Here is a 21,733-nt window from a genome sequence, read left to right as displayed (position 1 = left end):
TCTCAACAAGAATCTTGTAAATTGTTCAATCCTCTGCTACATGGCACACCCAGGCCTTCCCGATGGCTTATTAATGACGTCATCTTCTTGTAATCAAGCAGTAGCGTTGCGTGCGGTTCGCATACGAGTGCTCACAATAATGTTTTTGTTGTGAATGCAGATTTATTCCTCTCCCTTGTAACTTCATCTTCGATTGAAAAAGTGAGAATAAAAGTTCAATTTATTTTCAATAATTTCCCCCCAAAAACACACTATATTTGAAGTAATACAAGAAGGACCTAGGAGAAATTTCCCTCTCCCCATTAAAATCCGCAAGGTTTAGCGAATTCTCGCTAAAGTTTGCAACTATGTAGCACAGACCATTTCGAGCCCTCCTAGACATGCCTTGTATATACTGCACTCTGGTGCGGAATGTCAGAAGTATTTCCGATTGCATCAGTGTTCGCACAGCGAAGTGAACATCTTAGGGATATAGTGGCCAACAGTCCCTTAGCTGTCAGTTCTATGCAACACGCACAGCAATTCTGTTCAACGCTCTCCGTGGAACACCGTAGGAGTCAGTGTTACCAACTACCTAGAAAAGTTATCAGACGTGAAAGAAGTCTTGTCTGAAGTAAATTGTTTGTATATTCTCGTACATCAAACATAGTATATTTTCGAATAAATATAAGTATGTGTGTGTGTGCATTTAATATGTACGTAATTTAAGACATATGCATGAGTATTCACGTGTTCATGTGAACATTATCAGGCGACGCGCCTGTAATCAAGGGGTCCCGGGTTCGTTACCCGGTGTAGGCATGTAGTGGTCCGGATCCCACTTTAAACTGTGGGCCTAGTCCCGATTAGCCTTTCTGTGCATAAAGTGGACTTGAAACAAAAATCAAGCGGCCTAGCTACGAGAGATATAATAATTTTAATGTTATCAAGATATCAATATAGATTGTGCAATTCGGAATTGTGAAACATTCCTTCCTAACCTGTTATTGCATGTCATTTAGGTCCGGGTCGATACAACAACCGCGAAAGGGATTGAGCGAGAGTGTGAAAGTTTCGCGGTTAATCCATTTTTAGTGTTGTTTCTTTCGCGCTTATTTCTTCGCGATTATCCTGTTCGAGTTCAATTCGTTTCGCGCTTATTCTTTTCGCTCTTATTGCTTCGCTCTTGTTCCGTTTCCCTTTAATTCCTTTCGCTATTAATCCGTTTCGTGCTTGTTCCTTTCGTGTTTAATCCTGTGTTACGTTTCGCGGTTGTACCCTTTCGCGCTTAATCTCTTTCGCGGTTATTCCACCACTCACTAGGTCCATATAAGTTTCTCAAAATTTTATACAGAATGGGCAGAAGTGCTAAAGTCTAAAAGAATGACTGTAAACGCAAATACTGTAAGAGCAAAATGATGCAAATAGGAGGAACGGAAGAGGTAGTAGAACGAATACACATAATATGCGATGGAATAGAACTGGAGCAGACAGAAAAATGCGAGTACCTAGGAACAATCATAAACCAGACAGGAAGAATAGAAGAGGAAGTGATGAATAGAGTAAGGAAATAATAACAATACATACTACCAACTAAGCCAGACCATTTTTTGGAAAGAGAGAAATTAACACCAAAACTAAACTACAAGGGAATAAGTCAGTAGTGGAACCAATTCTACTATGGGTCATTCCACGTCAAATTATCCAGGCCATGTCACCCACCATCTCAGATTTTGATGAAATTCGGTACTCTTATAAAACTTTTGATGCTAATTACAAAAATGACAACTTTTTTGTAATTTTGGTCAAGGGGTTCAGAAATAACGCGTTTTTAAAAATCTCTGTGTACGTCATTTTCGGCTCCGCTTTGAATGACATACATTAGGTTATAAATGATAGTATCTTCTCTCAGGTTTGCCGAAGAAACTTCACGTTTGCTGTCTTTTGCTCAGGATAGTGTAAGCTTTCATTTAAATAAGGTTTCAGATCAGTGTATCAATAATCATGTATTTTATATATAGTTTCATGTATTTTTTTAGAAAATAATGACTAACTTCAAGAGCAAATTTCGTGCAATACCCCCCCCCCCTTCACTTTCCCCCAAATTTTATATACAGGTGTACTAGTGCTAAATACATAAGCATTTTTAATAAGATTAACTTTTATTGCAAATGATTTTTTTATCACCCTGTCTCTGAACTGCCCATCCCAATTTTTTCATCAAGCACTAGTACACATTTGCACGAAATTCGTTCTTGAAGTTAGTCATTTATTTTTCTAAAAAAATACATGAAACTATACATAAAATACATGATTATTGATACACTGATCAGAAACCTTATTTAAATGAAAGCTTACACTATCCTGAGCAAAATAAAGCAAACTTGAAGTTTCTACGGCAAACCTGAGAGAGGATACTATCATTTATAACCTAATGCATGTCATTCAAAGTGGAGCCTCAAGTGGCGTACACAGATATTTTTAAAAAAAACGTGTAACTTCTGAACCCCTTGACCAATCTAAATAAAGTTGTCATTTTTGTAATCAGCATCAAAAGTTCTATACCGAATTTCATCAAAATCGGAGATGGTGGGTGACATTTTCACAAAATTCTGGATGATTTGACATGGAATGACTCCTAAACGGAAGTCAAAGCTGACCAGTAAGAGGAAAAGAAGCAAGGCAAATAACGGCAGTTGAGATGAAATGCTTCGGTAGAATAGTTGCTAAAACGAGAAGAGAAAGAGTACGTAATGAAAGAATCAGAGAAGAATTAAATCAGGAGCCAATAGAAGAAAAACTGTCACAAAGACAATTAAAATGGTCCGGACATGTGGTAAGAATGGACGAAGATAGAAGAGCAAAACAATGTGTGTTAGCTAGAACAGAAGGAAGGAGACAAGGACAAAAGAAAGGAAAAGGACAGAAGAAAGGAAAAGGAAAAAGAGAATTGAAGAGGATGACAAAGGAACGGGAAAGAGGGAATGAGTGGATAGGGGAAACCCCGACGCTATGAGGCTTGGAGAAACGTACCAAAAAATTACCAGAACGAGATGATATACAGTCCTTATTCAAGCCACAAAAATGTAATAAAATCAACAATAATATAGAATTAAGAACATAAATTTCACAACCCTCCGCAAGACTTTCATTACCAATAAAGTAGACGAATGGAGACAAACAATGGACGCAGGTAGCAAATCGATCTAGCCATTGCAAGAGATGAATACAGTGGAAAGTTCTAACATTCAGAACGATTTCATACCCGAGAGAATTCATCGTTCCGTTCGCTCTGGGAAATTACGCACCGGCGATTCTACTCAGGCCTCGGAGATTTGAGTTCTAATGAGAATTACTCACGGTTTGGTTGACGCTCTAATGGATGACCTTGGTCCGCCATCTGGTTTCTGCAGGTATCGATTCCATTGGCTGGTGATTGGCGTATCAATCTTTCCATGATAAGCTCACAGAATGTATCAAGTGTTGTTAACCTCTAATTTCGTTCCAAACTGTAGATATGTGACGTAATAGAAATAAAAAATTCTCATGTCCATATATTTCCAAACTTTAGTTGAGTTGAGTTCTTGTTTTAAGTCCACTTTATGCACAGATAGGCTAATTGAGACTGGAGTTTAAAGTGGGATCCGAACCACAATGTGCCTCCACCGGGTAACGAATCCGGGATCGATCCCTTGATCATAAGGTCAGGACGTTAGAGGACATCCTAAACAATAGTTGTCACGCTGCTTACCTTAAATTGTTGTTGTCCGACACAGGTAATTGTTTCATTGCTGGTTCGTATCCGAGAAAAAGGTATTTCTGGTTATTTACATATTTCCTTAGTTTTTAAGTTGCAGTATTGCGTTAATCGCGGCGAGGATTTGATAGGAGGATGAGGAAAGTTGATAGATTGACTTTTTAACTTTACTTCGCTTTTCTGTCACTCTTGGCTAATTGCGATGATGAGGATGAGTAATAATATTATGAAATTAATGAAGAGCTTACAAGGAACATCCATGCCCAGGCCGGGATCCGAACCTAGAACCTCTGGCGTCGTCGCGGGCTCTGCTAACCACTCCACCAAGGAGATCGGTCGTGATTTATAATTAGACCTCAGATTTTTAGGTTGTAAAAAGAGTGCTTTTAGGTTCTCGAAAAATCCTAAAATAGGTTCTAAAAATTTTCTAAAATAGGTTCTAAAAATCCTAAAATAGGTTCTAAGAAATCTAAAATAGATTCTAAAATCCTAAAATAGGTTCTAAAAATTCTAAAATACGTTCTAAAATCCTAAAATAGGTTCTAAAAATTCTAAAATAGGTTCTAAAAATCTTAAATTAGGCTAAAAAAGCCTGAAGTAGGTTCCAAAAAATGTAAAATGGTTCAAAATTCATGAAAAATACTAATTAGGTACAACCGTTAAAAAACAAAATTTCAATTTTTGGATAGATTGGAATCCCACAGACCCTTTAAATTGTTAATTTATATGTGTGTGTGTGGTGAGAGGCTGTAATACGTAAGGTTGAAAAAAGAGAAAACATCTGCCTGTATCAAACAAATACCTCTGTGTGAATCAAAAATTCTTACTAACCTTAAAATATACATAAAAACCTTAAAAAGGAGGTTTGATTTAGGCGCGTAAATCAAAAATACGTTCTAACAAACAAAATAGTTTTTTCTTGAGTTGGTGAGTTTTTCAATGAAAGCGCTGACATAACTTGTTATTTCTTATTTACCTGCAAAGGAAAAAATAGGTTAAAACATAAAATCCGAAGTCTATTTATAATCATGACATTATTTTTATCACTTCATCTGTTTCATCTTCTCATCATCGCGATACTCGAGAGGTATAAAATAGAGTTAAAATAAGCAGAATACAAGCATAAACAAGTCTGGCAAACTCGACTGAAAATACACCAGGGTGACACCTAATTGTCAACCTCACTTCCACGTAGTACACTTTGGTATGAATTTTGCAGACCAACGCGTCTGGACACAATGACAGTATAACCTCTACGAGACTTCTGTTGTGTGCTGTCCACATGTGTTTGTCATTCTTCCATTAACTATATCATCTTATCATCTGCCTTAACCAACAGACTACGATGATATTGCCTCCAGATGGTGTACTGGTATCGTCATCGCCTTGTAATCAAGGGGTCCAGGGTTCGATACCAGGTGGTGGCACATAGTGGTTCAGATCCCACATAAAAATGTACGGCCAGTCCTGATTAGCCTTACTGTGCATAAAGTGGACTTAAGACACCAACTCAATCATCCTATCATCATTCATCCTCATCTTCGCAATTACTCAAAAGTGGCAGAAACCAAATCAACCAAAATTTTGGAGTTCGAATCCTGCCCCGGATATGAGTGTTATAAATCCATGCAGCCGTTTCATCCTCATTGTCGCGACTAATTCGGAGTAATTAGCAAAACACGCTACGACGCCAGTGGTCCAGGGTGTGAAACCCGGCATAGGCATGGATGTCTATTGTGGGTGTGCCTTCTTCATCAATTTCATCATGTCATCACTCATCCTCATCGCCGCTATTAGCCAAAAGTGGTAGCAATGCGACGCTAAATAACAAAAACCAAATCAAAATCATCAATTTGATCGTCGCGATTATCTCAAAGGGCTGAAACGGCGACGTAAAACAAGGCCAAATATAGATGCATGGAAGAAGAAGATGTGGAAACATATTGCCAGCTTCCGTATCCACAACTTCTCCAGGAAAACAGATATACATTACGGCGCGAGGCAAGGAGAGCCACAGCGCCAACCTGTTGCTCTTGCCTGGACCGAAACTCGCTTGGGAGAGGAAACCCAGAGCGTGGGAGGCTTGTTCAGCGTTCAATAACCCGGCGAAAGGTAGCGCCTGTCGCTATTCAAGGCGATTCTCCACTACGCCCCCTCCCCTTCCTTCCCCTCTCTCGAGATACCCGGGTGCAATGTTTACTTCGGCTGCGAAGGACACAGTCGTTGGATCAAGGAGAAGAGATTTGCATCTTCCGTGATTGTGTGGGATGCGGACGGTGTTTGTCTCTGCTTTCGGAGATTAAGGGTTAAAATTGGTTCGAATTTTCAAGTGAACATCTGCTACATTGTGACGAAATCGTAAGTTTTTCTTGAAAATCCACCGTTGTTGAACAGTGACACTAAAGTCGCTCGCACATGATTCAACTGTCATGGAAACATATCATTCATGACCGAACGAAACCGACAATTGAATGTCGTAGAACAACGTCCTTATTGAAAATCTTCAAAGTCTGAAATTGGCCATATACACGATCAAAGAAATATTTGAAAATTTCATTTTTTACCGATAGGTGGCAGTGTGTATGGCAAGAAAAATAAATAAAGATACTATCTATTAGCCACAACGAAGATACAAAAAATGTATTTCCAAAGGAAGATGTATAGTAAATTAAAAATTCGAAGGAAGTGTGATTAATTTTCGCGGTATTGATAGTGTAAATGTATTCTCAGACATCATAGAAACTATGTGTGAACATATGACAAGGTCAATACAAAATATATTTTACGGTTGGTTGTCCAGTTTTTTTTAATATCAAATCACCCACTTCTGCAGAAATGTACGTTAGTCATTGTTGTGTAATGACAATTAAATAGAGACAAAATTGTTTCACCCCTACATTTTTTCTTTCTCGCAAGTTACAAACACCAAACACGTGTTTACAGTTTCTGCGTCACTTTCTCTTTACTACAGAATAGAAATAAATAGTGTTCTGCACCTCGATGCTTCATTTCGATAATCGATTTCAATAGCATGTGCTTTCATTGGTCGACAGTCGGTCACGAAAGGCTTTATTTAGAAGAGTTCCTATACATTTTTGGACGGTAATCACGAATGCGAAAGCGAACATGACGTGTGTTATGACGTCACTTCCTTGAAGCGTGGAATTCAATCTATTGTTCGTGTTTCATTGCATATTGTAGTGTTTACTCGAGATTTTCTGAGGTTTTTTCTAATGATGAGGATTTATCAGAGGAACACCCTTGCCTACGCCAGGTGAGACTACTAGTCGTGCTAAAATAAGATTTTTGCATTGGAGGAACCGACCTAAGTTGAAGAATGGTTAGCACAGCGCGCTATGATGCTAGGAATCACTGGTTCGAATCCCGGCCTGACATGGGTGTTCTTTGATCAATTTCAACATATGAGCACTCATCATCATCGTCGCGATAAGCCAAAAGTGGAAGAAACACGACGCTAAATAACACTTTTGAAAAAAAAATCAAATCTCTTTTTCCACTATTAATGCCATGCAAATTCTCTCTTTCCTTATTAACCAAACTTCTCACACATTGCAAACTTCAATATCTGTAGGCAACGTTAACCTTGATGCAAAAGACAGATAATGACGCACAATGTAAAGTGATGGTAATATTTCTCTTTATATCCAACCGCAAGAGAGTGTTAAAAAAACGCAATAGTCAGCAATAATTTATCACTCGTGCAGTACAGCGTTCAGTCAACATTTATCCACAACGTATGCGTAAAGCTCACAACAGTAATTCAGCTATGAAGCAGCAGTTTTTTTTCTGAGCTAACAAAGAAACTCCATGCATTTGTAACCTGCATGTTAAATTCCCTAACCAAGGATTCGCCATAAATAGAACGTGTTTACACAAGGTTTATACATGGATTCTAATGAATACCTGGTGGTTTCCTGGAAATAGGGTAATGTTCCATTACAATTACCTAGAGTAGAGTGGCAATGTTGCAAGGTTTGGCTTTTTTGTTCTCTTGGACACTCTGCAGTCATTTGTCATAATTAAGTTGATTTAGATTGGAGAAACAGTACCACACGAGTCTAAGCTGTGTGCAACTCATATATATATATATATATATATATATATATATATATATATATATATATATATATATATATATATGTGTGTGTGTGTAAGTATGTATATGCATATGCTAGCTGATTACCAGGTGTTGCTTGGGTATTTATTTATCCAAATCTTGTACAACACAGGAAAATAATGAATTCTAAAATACTGTAAAATATAACTAATTTTAAATGTGATAGTCAATGTCACCAATTAGCTTAGCGACTCCGAAAGCTATCGATTCGACACTAATCTAGGTCATTCCTGGCATTTTATTTTTTACCCCCTCTCACCCCCATGCCGATAGGTGATGAACTTGAAGTTGAACCGCATTAGCAGTGTCACGAAAACCCATTCGCAACACAGCCTGAATTTTAGACAATCCGAGAAACACTATCGTTGTGCGGGTTACATAGAGTCACGGATGTCTGTTTGTGCGGAATTTAATATCGGTGGTTCTTGGTTATTTTTACATGTCACCCCTTCCCACCTCCACCCCTAATGGTGACAGTGGTGTCTTACTCCCAAAGTATTTCTTTCCAGGTTGCAAGTGATAATCGTACCAAGTTTGGTTGAAATCGCTCCAGGCGTTCGAAAGTTATGCCGGAACAAACGAATATACACACCCACACATACACACACACACACACATCCATTTATATTTATTTACTAGACGATTGCCCGGCGTTGCCCGGGTATTTATATATCCCAATCTTCTATTAGACTGGAAAATAATGAATTCTCACTACAGTGTAAAATAAACTTGAAGTTGAACGGCATTGGGAGTGTTATTATTCATCTTAGTGACCCCAAAACTATGGATTCCACATTAATATCGGTCAATTTAGATTATTTTAACACATCACCCCCCCTTTCACCCAACCTCTAGGTGCCATGGGTGTATTGGAGTTGAACAGCATTGGAACTGTCACTATTCATCTTAGCGAGCCCGAAAACTATAAATTCAACCCTAATATTGGTCTTTTTACATGTCACCCATTCCCAACCTCACCTCTAGGGGTGCCAGAGATTCCTTGGAGTTGAAGGGGATTGAGAGTGTCACTATTCATCTTAGCTACCCTGAAAACTATGGATTCCACACTAATGTCGGTTGTTTTCGATTATTTTTACATGTAACCCCTTCCCACCCCCACCCCTAGGGGCGCCATGGGTGTCTCACAGTGTTCAGTTCGCCCTTCGTATCCGCAACGCCTCAAATAAATGTTGTTAAGTTTCTGTTTGAAGTCCCCTTTATGTACGACTAGGCTAATTGGGTCGGTACCTACAGTTTAAAGTTCGATCCGAACCGCTATGTCTCTCCTTCAGGTATCGAACCCAGGACATCTTGATTACAAGGCGACGACGTTGCCACTACATCGGGGGGCCCAATACTAATAATAAGACAAGAGCAATTAGCAAAATTTTAATCGCAAACCATCCCTTGCCGGTACTCCCCCACTCCCGCCGCATACACAGTGTGGCCTTTGAAACGTTTCCAGCGGAGGGCAACTTCAGCAATCTCTATTATATCGGAATACTATACAAATTATATGCATGTATATTAGTCTTCCCTGCTGCCGCAATGGTAGCGTTGTTGCCTTGTAATCAAGGGGTCCCGGGTTCGATACCAGGTGAAGGCACATAGTGGTTCGTATCCCACTTTAAACTGTAGGTCCAGTCCCGAGTAGCCTTACTGTGTATAAAGTGGACTTAAACACCAAATCAATCAATCATAAATGCATGTATATTGATTGATTGCTTTGATTTATTTTACTTTGCTCTAAGGGTTAGAATAATTACTAGGTCTTGTTGAGAAACCTGATGGTAAGAGACCAGTAGGAAGGCCACGATGAAAATGGAGAGATAACGTTGAGATGGACCTAAAGGAAATCGGTATGGATGGAAGAGATTGGATTGATCTTGCCCAGGATAGGGACAGATGGAAAGCTTGTGTTGCTGCAGCCGTAGACCTTCGGGTTTAAGTAGGCTAGAGAGTTAGTTAGTTAGAGCACACGGTCACAATGAATATATCCCTAAATGCCACACAAAAGTGCATATTTCACTACTAAGTGTACTTTTCAGACTCGTTTTTAAAAGACGAAGAATTTTCGCAATCGAAATTACTAACGCAAGGTAAAAGTCAAATGCCACTACACTGTCAATCTTTATTACTCTTTTTAGTTTGACGATGAGTATTAGTTTACCTTAAGGGCCAGGTGCGAGGGCCGGACTCAAATCCAGAACCTTTCTAGGGGAGAGTCTGAATTATCTGGATGTTATTAACAATGGTTCTTTATTAGCATGTAATGTTAATTGAACATTATCCATTGTCCAGTGATTCGCATTATACTTGTTCTAACTTGATCTGTTGTAAGTTCGATCCACACCACCACCTATAAATAGAAATGTGTTCACCTGAAGGCGAGAGGAGAGGTGCTCTCTCGAAACGTAGTCGTATTATAAGTGTACAGGGTGAGACAAAAGTGAGGTTACGTAGGTCAATGGCCGATACGGTGGCTAGATCTAATACCCCTAAATTTTTACTTTTGTGAACACGCTTAGAAAATTAAGAGCCTTGACCACCTCAAAAAAGGTCTTCAGGCGCCATCTCCCAAATCAGCTCCCCTCCCCCCACCACACTAGCAGACGTCTTACTCAGCTGGGATTGTCGAATTGATTGACTAATTAGTTTTAATTTATTTTACTTCGCTTTTCTGACACTTTTGATTAATAGCGAAGATGAGGATGAATGGTGGATAAAAAGACAGTCACAAATATACAAGGACAACACACAACACGAACCCTACAGAGAACTATATTGGCCGCAGGTCCATACGCCAGGACCTCGCTAGACTGCAAAATGCAGTCAAGGGTATACTACGTAGGAAGGAGGTTGACGGAGTGTAGAATTGAAGCATGCATTCAAGCATATGGTGCGCATAATCAAGATGTACTGTAACTGCAATAGCCATTACATATCATGGGTAAATTTGTATGTATGTACAGTGACGGGAACTTCTGGATTGTAACGACTCCATTTACTTCAAATAGAATCGTTACAACTCAGAAGTGTCCGTGACTGTACAAGTATGTGTTTTCCTATGTAACCTGACTTTTACCTTACCCCGTAGTAAAAGAAAGAACACTAGACAATGCTTGTTTTGCATGTTTGTGTGTTTGCTTTCAGATCACTTTATGCACAGAAAGGTCAATCGGGACTGGGCCTGCAGTTTAAAGTGGGATCCGTGCCTCCACAGGTATCGAACCAGGATCCCTTGATTACGAAGTTACCAATGCACCATCTAGACAAATGGATAATGTCCAATCAACATGCATGAGAACGAGTTGTGTACTGGTAGCCAGAATGTTTAGAAATGATGACGCAAAAGGTACTTACCCTTTGTCTGGAAACAGCAGGCATGGAAGAAGTCCTGGGTCGAAAAGGGTCCGGTGACCGCTCCATATCACACGTTGACCCTTGGCGCCCTCTGGGAGAAGTGGCCATGACTGGGCTCCCGGAGCCCCCAAGATGAGGGGACGTGGAGAAATTCCTGCTGGGGCTTCTGCCCTTGAAGCTCCCCCCTGGGCTGGGGCTTAAGTTCCTTCTCTGCTGCCAATCGTACGTCTCGGATAAAAACCGGTTCAGATCCGGAGGCCTACGAGGAACCGCTATGGAAGACGAGCGTCTTCTGGAAATAGCCGTCCCTTGGTCCTCTATGAAATCTGAGTGTCTGCTCCTTCTGGACATGTCGTCAATGTTATCTTGCAACAATGGGGACGACGGTGGCTGCGATTGTTGCTGGGAGGTCGTCTTTGTCTCCTTCAGCGACCTTCTCTCCGGAGTTCCTCTAGGTCTTCTCTTCTTGCTGGGTCTTCTGTCCTCCATCATCGGAAGGTCGTCAACCGGGATGTGCTTGGTTTCCAACAAGATGACGTCCTCGTTACACAGTTCCGAGAAGAAGTCCTGGAACGTGGCGGGAAAATGGTCCTCGAAGTGGCTCCCAGATGCGGGAAGATGCAGGGATGTCGTTGCCATAGCAACCTTCAGCACACCATTGTACAATCACACCAGAAGCACTCAAAGACAGTTCAGCAGCTCTTGAGGAACCACAGAGAAAGAGTTCGGGCAGATTTAGGAAAATCGTACTGGAGAGCGTCCACTGGAATGTCGCATGTTCCAGCGAGAGCAACCTGTTGCTGGAGAACTCTTCTGGAGAAAACTTTCCGCCGCACACTAATCACGCAATCTTTCCTGGCGGGAAGGAGGAAATATGCGGCCGCACGGAAAAGAGGATTGTGTGTGTTGGAGGAGAAATATAGCGCCTATTCCCGACGTGTAACTCTTGAGCGACGGAGTTGGGTTCTAAGCTCCATCGATTTGCCGATTCGTATTATATAGAGCGAACGGGAGCTTTCGTCCGCTGTTCTCTGGGCATGCGTCGCCGCGTGCTTTCAGTCTGCCACGCCTTTTGCGTGCGACCTAAACAAACCCCAACCGGCGAGGACCCAGAGAAAGAACGCGTGCGGGAGAGATGAATGACGTCAGAGAAAAACATAAGGTTCGAAAAAATTCTTCGCGAGAGAAACGGAAAAGTGACGGATGAGGGGGGGGGATTAAATTTCTTTAACTATAAATCGTCTGGATGGTCCTTCTCGTTGCAAACAACGACGCACAAAATAGAAGATTTGAAACTAGTTTCGCGAATCTCTATGTTTGTCGGAAATAAAGAAACAAAGCAGCAGTTTTGGTCACTTTTCCTAATGCTTTGGATTCGACGCCACGGAGAAAACTCATGATGAGCCTAGGAAATAGACGAGATAATAAATACAGGGTGACCGTAAATGTTTGATTCAATTGCAATGTACCATAGTTAGTTGTTAGACAATGGGATCGTTCTGTAGGCAGGTAGTATCCACGAGTTGAATAAACCTAGTACGTATATGTCTGGCTGGAAATTCTTAAGGTCTGTTTGGAATAACTAAACAATTGTTTCCGCCAAACAAACATTTGTTTAAATAGGCGAAAAAAATTGTTCACGAGAACCAAATTCTTTTCCTTAGAGTTGCCAAAAACATTTGGCCATAATGTCCTAATTTAGATAAGACTACCAAATTTCTTCTTCATGCTTTCCAAAAGTTTAATCAAGCGTGTTTTGTATGATTGGTTTTTGTTATTTGGCTAATCGCGAGAATGACTGATGATATTGATGATTCTAACCCCGGGACCCACTCAGCCGCAGAGGTCTGCAGATACACCTGTAGCTAGATAGTGTAATTTGACAGACAAGCTCTGAATGTTTACTAAACTATGTTGTATACTCTGGATGGTCCTTCTCGTTGCAAAACACGACGCACAAAAGAGAATTGAAACTAGTTTCGGAAATCTCCATGGTTTAAACATACTCCATGCTCGTACCTTAATGTGCTCACTCTTGACCCCACACACACAACCATTAATCCAGCTGCTTCTCAAGCATATATTCTGTTAATTGCATTGATACGTATATTGTATGGATAATTGTATCCTTCTCAATCCCATTTCATCAATATCCAGTGAAATTGTATTCTGAAAGCCATTTTCGAACAATGATGCGGGAATTTGTTTCGGTGTGCACTGTAAAAAGATAACCTTAAAAATAACGAACTAAAGCCGTGAATTCTCGATCCATCCAAATACCGTAAAAATAACAGTGACTATATATTAAATGGTAACGTATCGTAATCTTGACAAGATTGTTATTTTTTTAAACTACGGCGTACTTTAAACAATTGTATTTATATTTAAAACCTTTTACATTATGTACTACAAAATTACATTTTATTGGCCAGACTTAGTGTCAAAAAGTTGTTTTCATATTACATATTGGTTGTTCCAAAAGTTATATTTGAATTCTACAGTAATATAGGTATAAACTTTCCAATGTCTTTGCCAATGCATGTCTTTGAAACACTCCTTGCAGCACAATTCACCGTTTTACCTGATAATTATTACAATAAGGCATTAGCAAAAATTATACATTTCTACAATACGCAATTGTTGCAGAGGTTGAGAGTAGAAAGAAAGTAAATATTACCTGCTTCACTTAAAAAAGCCAATTGCAGGCCCTTTCTGATTTCTGTGCTGGATTGGGGGAGGAAGTGAATAGATTGGGGAAACGTTCTGATGAGTTGAAAATCCAAGTTATTACGCCACTAAGTACAATATCATAAATGAATTTTTGCGCTTCAAGAGCATTTTTATCGAGTTTTTTTTTTATCTCAAAAGGGGGGGCAACGTCCATAAGGGTCCGCCCACACGCCCTCTTTATCGCACACGAAACAAGCAACAAAAGTTCGTCACATAATTCGTCTCGTGTTACAGCTGCACGACGCACATTGCGACAATGGATTGGAACTTACAGGCGCGCGAATGCGTCACACGGGCAACATGAATGGTTTTGCCCACACTAGCGCCCCGATATGATGAAAACGCGCTGAAAGAGGCAGCGAACCGAATCTTAAAACGATTACCCATGCCTCGCCGGTAACTTTTGATGTTGAAGAAGTCAACGGACAGCCATGAATTTTGCAAGGACAGACACGGAGAGTCAAGGACCAGCATACTAGCAAGAATGCAGTGCAATAAATAAACGCGTTATTAAACCATTTTGCAAATTCGTCACGCGCGAAATTCTTCGAAACGGTTATGTCGAATTTATCCGTTAAACCGTCGGTTCGCACAAATATGATTTGAATTTAAAAGTCATCGTTCTGTAGGCAGGTAATTTCTACGAGTTGAATAAACCCAGGTGTATATGTCTGGCTGGAAATTCTGAAGGTCTTTCACAGTCGGAGATATATTTCAATAAACCACATTTTCCTCACACATAGATGCGTCAGCAAAAAATGCTTGGGTGCATAGAAGGGCGAGATTTTTTTAAGGATTGTTGTATTTAATATACCCCTAAATACGATACAAAATTGTATTATTGGCCAAGAGAGCATTTATATAATTATGGCCTGATCTGGATTGCTCAAAATCTAAGCATATTAACTAACTACAGGGTGTATCATAAGTAATAGCGCAAACTGACAGTTCAAAGTACGCGATAATAGTAGCAAAAAACGTCTCAGTAAACATTGGTCTGCAAACGAGCCGTTTTCGAGATATTTGCGAATGTGTGATTACAAGCCGCCACTGACTTCATTGTTTGTAAACGTCGTCCTAGTTGGTAAAATGCCCATAATGTTTGCGAATGTGTGATTACAAGCCGCCACTGACTTCATTGTTTGTAAACGTCGTCCTAGTTGGTAAAATGCTAATAATGTGTACGAATGTGTGGTTAGAAGCCGTCACTGATTGCATTTTGTAAACACCGAGTGCTTTACTCCTTGCGCGTTCCGAGGTTTGCTCTTTGTTTACAAAACAGAACATTTCCGAGAGGTGGCGTTGTAATCAAACAGGATGGATACAATCAGTACAGAGAATTGTACATGCTTGTGACCAATTCCGAAATGAACCGGAGAAGTTCGAGAGAATTCGAAACTCAATGCGGAATCGCGTGGACTTTTGCATCCAGATGCAAGGACGTTACTTTGAACACCTCCTTTTACAGGTACGAGTGTACAGTAATTGTAACTTGTAACATACTAACGTTTGTTAAAGTAAGTAGAATGTTCAATAAAAGCAATGAAATCTCCAATGACTTTTCTTACTGTATTATAAGCATTTTACCAACTAGGACGAGGTTTACAAACAGTGAAGTCAGTGACGGCTTGTAACCACATATTCGCAATTATCTCGAAAACGGCTCGCTTGCAGACCGACGTTTGCTGAGACTTTTTTGCTTCTATTATCGTGTACTTTCAACTGTGTCAGTTTACGCTAATACTTATGATACAAAAAATTTCCAAACTTAAAACCGGAACAAGTTTGCGCATAACAATAGAGATGGGGAGAAAGCGAGTGGGTAGAGCGAAGATGTAGACGCTGCTGCAAAGGCTGGTAGCTGCAGTCGCTTTTCCCTTCCACAGAATCCTGTTCCCTCTCACGTGTTCATTAGTCGAGACCTATCGAAACCCTACTTCGGCAGAGACTTGCTTTAGTTCATTTACTCCAGAAATGTAAGTGATAGAGTAGTGAGGAAAATGGAGTACTGCAGATTTCACAATGACAAACTACAATACTGTTTGAAATGCAAGTTTTGTTTTTGCATCTGGGAAGATTAATGTTTTAAATTAAAATAATATTATTGTTATTTTCACTTTACAAGATAATAAATAAATTACTTAATATCTCTTCTCTATATATATAAAAATAGATCTATGTGTGTATATGTGTATATGTGTGTGTTTATTTGTTTGTTCAGCAATAACTCTCGAACGCCTTTAGCGATTTCAACCAAACTTTGTACGCGTATCACTTGCAAGCTGGAAAGAAATACTATAAGGGTAAGATACCCTGGCACCCCTAGGGGTGGGGTGGGAATCTGCGACATGTAAAAATAATCGAGAACCACCGATATTAAATTCCGCACAAACAGACATCCGTGACTCTATGCAATCCGCACAACGATAGTGTTTCTCGGGTTGTCTAACATTCAGGCTGTGTTTCGAATGGAATCTATAGTTTTCGTGACACTCCCAATGCGGTTCAACTCCAAGTTCATCACCTATCAGCATGGGTGATGAGAGGGTGTGAAAAAAATGCCACGAATGATCTAGATTAGTGTCGAATCCCTAGTTTTTGTAGTCGCTAAGCTAATTGGTGACACTCACGATCACATTTCAAATTAGTTACATTTTACACTATATAGAGTGAGTCATAAGTCTCTATACAAATGTTGAAAACGGTGATTAATATTTTTTTTTTCCTTTTCAGGCAGGCGAACCAAAGAAAAAGAGATGCCACTAACGAAGCAAGAACGGATTGACATCATTCTGTTGGCTGGGAGTGGTACCACCCGTCATGTAGCACGTACATTCAATGGAACCCACAGAACGCAGATAACCCATGATACTGTGGTCAAACGTATCAAGAAATTCAGGACAGGTTTTGTCGCCGACGAAAGCAGGCGTGGAAGACCAAAGACAGCAACGGATGAAAGGAGGGTAACGCAGGTGCTGACAGCAATGACCAGATAATCAATTAGTTATGGAATAAAGTATGAGAACGGTATGCACGGTATGCCATGCATACAGTACTACATGACATACTTATCCGAACTTACTACTAAGGTGGCCCCGGTTTTTTTGCGCGGCTGAAGACCCAATGTGATTTTGATCCAACTTTAACTGTAGGTCTGATCCCGATTAGCCTATCTGTAAATAACGTGAACTTAAAACAAAGAACTCAAGACAATTATACGAACATTTGTGTCGTGAGCAGCAAATATAAAGTTTAATTTTTGACGGTTACAATAAATAATAATGTGAACTAAAAAATATGTAACAACACTTTTGTTGTGTAAGGTGCTGCCACCTAGGCAATCAAAGCTGTACTATGTCAGTGCCTGGAGCAGTACGTCCTCCGACACACACCGGTATACTTCGCTTATCTCTTGCTCCGGCTAGCACGGCAAACACTACATGGTTGCAGCGGTGGGATCCACATTCTGTCGAACGGAAGAATGGAATAGCTAACATGGGATCTCGATATCGTGGCTCTACTAGATTTTTTTGAGAACAGAAAACAAGGTACGTGAGTGTTAAGCATGCCTAACAATAGTGATTCGTCGGTAAGCGGCAAAGTTTTGCATTCGCTAGTGATGGTGAATCCTCCTGAACAATTTGACTTTGTTCGACCAGAACTGTGGCCATTATGGAGAAAAGGGTTCGAACGTTATCTAAGTGTTTCGGGCTTGGTTAACAAAACAGAGAACAAAAAATAAACCTACTTCTATACGTAATGAGTTCACAAAGTGAGGAATATTTGTTGCGTTTCCCGGAACCACGTTCAGCGAGTGACTTGACGAACAAGTTCGAGTCTGTGTTTCTGCCACATCGTAAGGTAACTTTTGAACGATATAAGTTTAATACCAGAGTGCAAAATGTGGGGGAACCAGCTGACGTGTTTATCACGGATCTGCATAGGTTGGCTGAACATTGCGAGTTTGGTAATCTCAAGGACGACATGATTCGGGACAGGATCGTCGTCGGCGTAGCTGATAAACGTGTCCGACAAACTACAGATGTACGTTCGTAAGCTAAGATTACAGGAAAGTAATTCTCTAAGTTACCGGGGCTTTTAAAACTACTTCGTCGGAAGCGCTGTTTGCCATAATGGGAACTTTGCCAATTGATTATCAAATTAAGCTGAGTGCAATGATTTATCACTTCAAACATGGGGACGAGAGGGAGATAACCGAACAAATGGGAGAATTCCTCCCCACCGCCCAGGAGATCAAGGCGAAGATTCATCGAGACGCAGCGAGAATGGGACGAGTGCGAGAAGGGTAGAAGACTGCATAACTTCCTCCCCTGCACGCAGGAGAACGTTTTTAACAGGGACGTCACGCCATCCAGAGGGCTGATACATCTTCTAACAGGGCACGGACCATACGGGAGTTATCTCACAAAAATAGGTAAAAGGGAAACCGACGTATGCCGAGACTGCCGGATGGAAAGAGACACGCCAGAACATAGAGTTTTTTCCTGCCCCGCCTCTGATGAACAGATAATATCGGCCAGAAGAGACCTGCCAAATAACAACATCTTCGAACTGATAAGGAGCGAACATGTAAAGAAGTTATGCGACCTCGCAGACTTAGTGTCGAATATCGAGTTGCGGAGGTACCTGACGGAACCGGAAACCCGGTGCCCACCAGGCCCCCCTCCTCAATAGGAGCCCCGCAGAAGCAGCAGGATACGAAACCAAGTCCCCACACCCCCTCCCCGGAGACCGTCACAATCGCGTCGCGAGCAGATACCAGAAGAAGAAGAGGAGTCGGCACCGGAAGATTCATCCCGAAGGATAAACTTCAGAGTGTCCACTGGGAGACGAGGAGCCGCCGCCAGGAGAGGGTTACGTCCGCCCAATCAGCCTGGGGAGAGCCATGAAGGTTGCCCGGAGAGAAGTCGTCGAAGATGAAGAATTACCTAAAACCCATCTCTAGGGATAAAATAATACAATAGCATAATAACGAAAAAAAATACTGTTTAAAAGTAATATCAGAACCCCACATTAAATCGTGACTAAAGTTTCTTTAATAATACATCCAAGATGAGGGACCATAAACTCTTAGAAATTTAACTTGAAAATTGCTAGACTTGGAATCTGCTGGAATCCAGTAGGCACCAAAGAGACTTAATATAAAAGGAAATTTCGAAAACACAAACAAATTAAATTAAAATTAATTTTTTAACAATGTAAGTGTAGTAAAAACCATGAACATAGATTTATATACTTATTATTAATTAATATAATCTAATATAAAAGTTTGTTTATATTTTTCCCTTTTTGTTATATTGTTATTATTATTATTATCATCAAGTCTACATATAATTATTTTCGTATTTTATGTATTTTGTGTCATATTTATCTATTACATATCTAACAATTACAGTTTCCGCATAGTTAGCATGCTATCAAAACTTAGTATTACTGATTCACGTTAAATTGTGCGGCTGTGATTTCATTCTGAAACCTCATAGAAGCTTCAGTCTGCACGGACATTGAACCTCGCACGGCCACTATCGCTAGCGTGGAATGCAGAGTCAGCTTCATGTCGCATAACCAAGTTGACACGGAATGCTGACGCCGGTATCTTATCGAGCGTGTGTCCTCAACACATAACTGCAATAACGGCAAGATAAATAAGAAACTACAAAACCTCTTACAGTATGTGTATATTAGGAATCGATAACCACTAAATTAATGAACTAGTCCAGTATTTAAGTGCACTTAACTTCCTTCAAAATAGCAAATTCTCGCAACACATTACAATAAAGCCTGATCTGGAAACCAGACAGGGAACTTGCGTCCGTGCAGACTAATCCAAGACATCATTCACCCTATCACCCCATCATACTCTCCCCTCAAGCTTAAAACAGTTCTGGATACCAGAATGGTTGTCCCTCTTGTATATAGCATTGCCTACTATCTATACGACAACTAAAACTAACCAATAAACTAACATAAATTAATCCATGACTACCATTAACAAGTTTAATTAATTACCAATCATACAAATGCACAGTAAATTTACAAGAAATCTTAAGACTTGTTCCGGTCACCAGAACGGTCTATTAAAATAATACAAACTAAAAATTATTAAATGTAGCTATGTATAGAATCTCCATGTATTTTATTTTCTTTTTTTGTACTTGTATTTGTATTTTATGTATGAAAATAAAGACGAGAAGAAGTAGTATAAAAAGGCGGGGGAACCATTTAAATTCAGGGAACTGACGTCCTGGTTTATTTAAAGGTACCAGAACTTTAAGAGCATACCCTCGAAAGTACGCGGGCGGAGGCGGGCTACTTTGAGAGGTTTCCCCCCTTTAGATATGTATATGTGTTTCAAAAAGTATTATTTTATACTTACTCAATATATTCTGCACTACTGTCTGCTTCATGTTCTAATTACGTATTATATCATGATTCATTCCATGAACTAGTGTATCTTGTATATCAATTAAATTCAGAAGCAAAAGCTTTGTAATGAGATGTAGTGAAAATGTGATCCAATGAAATGTATGATAAAGTTATAAATGTATACATTCTAAAGGTCAATAAAATATGTTTTATCTGAAAAAAAGAACTACAGATGCAGCGAGAATTGACGCTTTCGGAGGCAGTTAATTGGGTTAAGCAGTACGAGCAACAACAGAAGAATTCACATGAAATTGCCGACCAAGGACAGGTACAACAAGTGACCAGACGACCGGGAAGGACTGCGCTTGTAGAACCGGGACTGGAAGTGCAACGTACAGGGGAGGTAATTCTCGACCAACAACTCGGAGTAAGTACAACACAAATTTTGAGAAACCGAAGTATTGTCCATTCTGTGGAGGACCATTTCACCCGAAATTGAACGATTGCCCAGCTAAAACAGTGGCGTGCAGGTACTGTAAAAAAGTAGGGCATTTTGTTCCAGTTTGTAGGAAGAAAAACAGGAAAAAAATCAATCATTTTGAATTTGGTAATGTGAATGTACAAAACAACAAAGAAAAATCGAGTGTGGAAGATAATTTTGTAGGAAATATTAAAGGATCTAATACCAATTCAGAATTCAATTGGTAACGTTCAATTTTCATTAAGGAACTATGCGCTAATGTTAATTTTTTGATCGATACAGGTGCTGATTGTGTATGTGTACCTGATAGAGTACTTTCAAACAGGTTGAGTAATTTAAATGCAAAGCAATCGGGCCTGAAAGGACCCGATGGTACACAATTAAAGGTGTTAGGTACTACGAATTTTTCATTGTGCTTTATAGGCAAAGAATTTTGTACAAGTATATATGTAGTAGAACTTTCATGTAGTGTTTGCCGTGCTAGAGATAAGCGAGGTATACCGGTATGGGTGGGAGGACGTACTGTTCCAGGCACTGGCATAGTGCAGCTTTGATTGCCTAGGTGGCAGCACCTAACATAACATCCCCCTTCTTTATTGAAGCTATATGTTTGTTTGCATATGCTTCATAAATCTTAGATCTTATTATCAAACATTTTAAACAAAGTTTCTGACTCTTAATTCAAATTGAAGAAAAGTAATCTTTTAACCAAAACATGAAAATTGCACATTTAACTATTTTATCCATAACCATCATACCCATTAACAAAAGAACAAACAATATCTTAACCTACGTAATTCTTACTTATTATAAATGACGAAAATTGAAAAAAAAGAAACTATGGTAGATATTCTATACCTTACACTCTGATTTATAATAACTGTGGAAAAGTGAAAAT

General features: G+C 39.8%; 1 protein-coding gene across 1 annotated transcript in view; it reads right to left on the bottom strand.

Moving 5' to 3' along the window:
- The window catches only part of LOC146001373 (uncharacterized), a 248,135-nt gene extending 236,259 nt beyond the window's left edge, over positions 1 to 11,876 (bottom strand). The window contains exon 1 of the mRNA XM_083138688.1: positions 11,238 to 11,876. Coding sequence (XP_082994814.1) covers positions 11,238 to 11,876 — 639 coding nt within the window. The remainder of the gene's footprint in view (positions 1 to 11,237) is intronic.
- Positions 11,877 to 21,733: the final 9,857 nt, after the last annotated feature.

This window comes from Lepisma saccharinum, chromosome 17 (assembly GCF_977018435.1).
Source record: "Lepisma saccharinum chromosome 17, izLepSacc3.1, whole genome shotgun sequence".
Taxonomy (NCBI): domain Eukaryota; kingdom Metazoa; phylum Arthropoda; class Insecta; order Zygentoma; family Lepismatidae; genus Lepisma; species Lepisma saccharinum.
The sequence above is the reverse complement of the archived record's forward strand: the minus strand, read 5'-3'. Positions and strand labels throughout refer to the sequence as shown.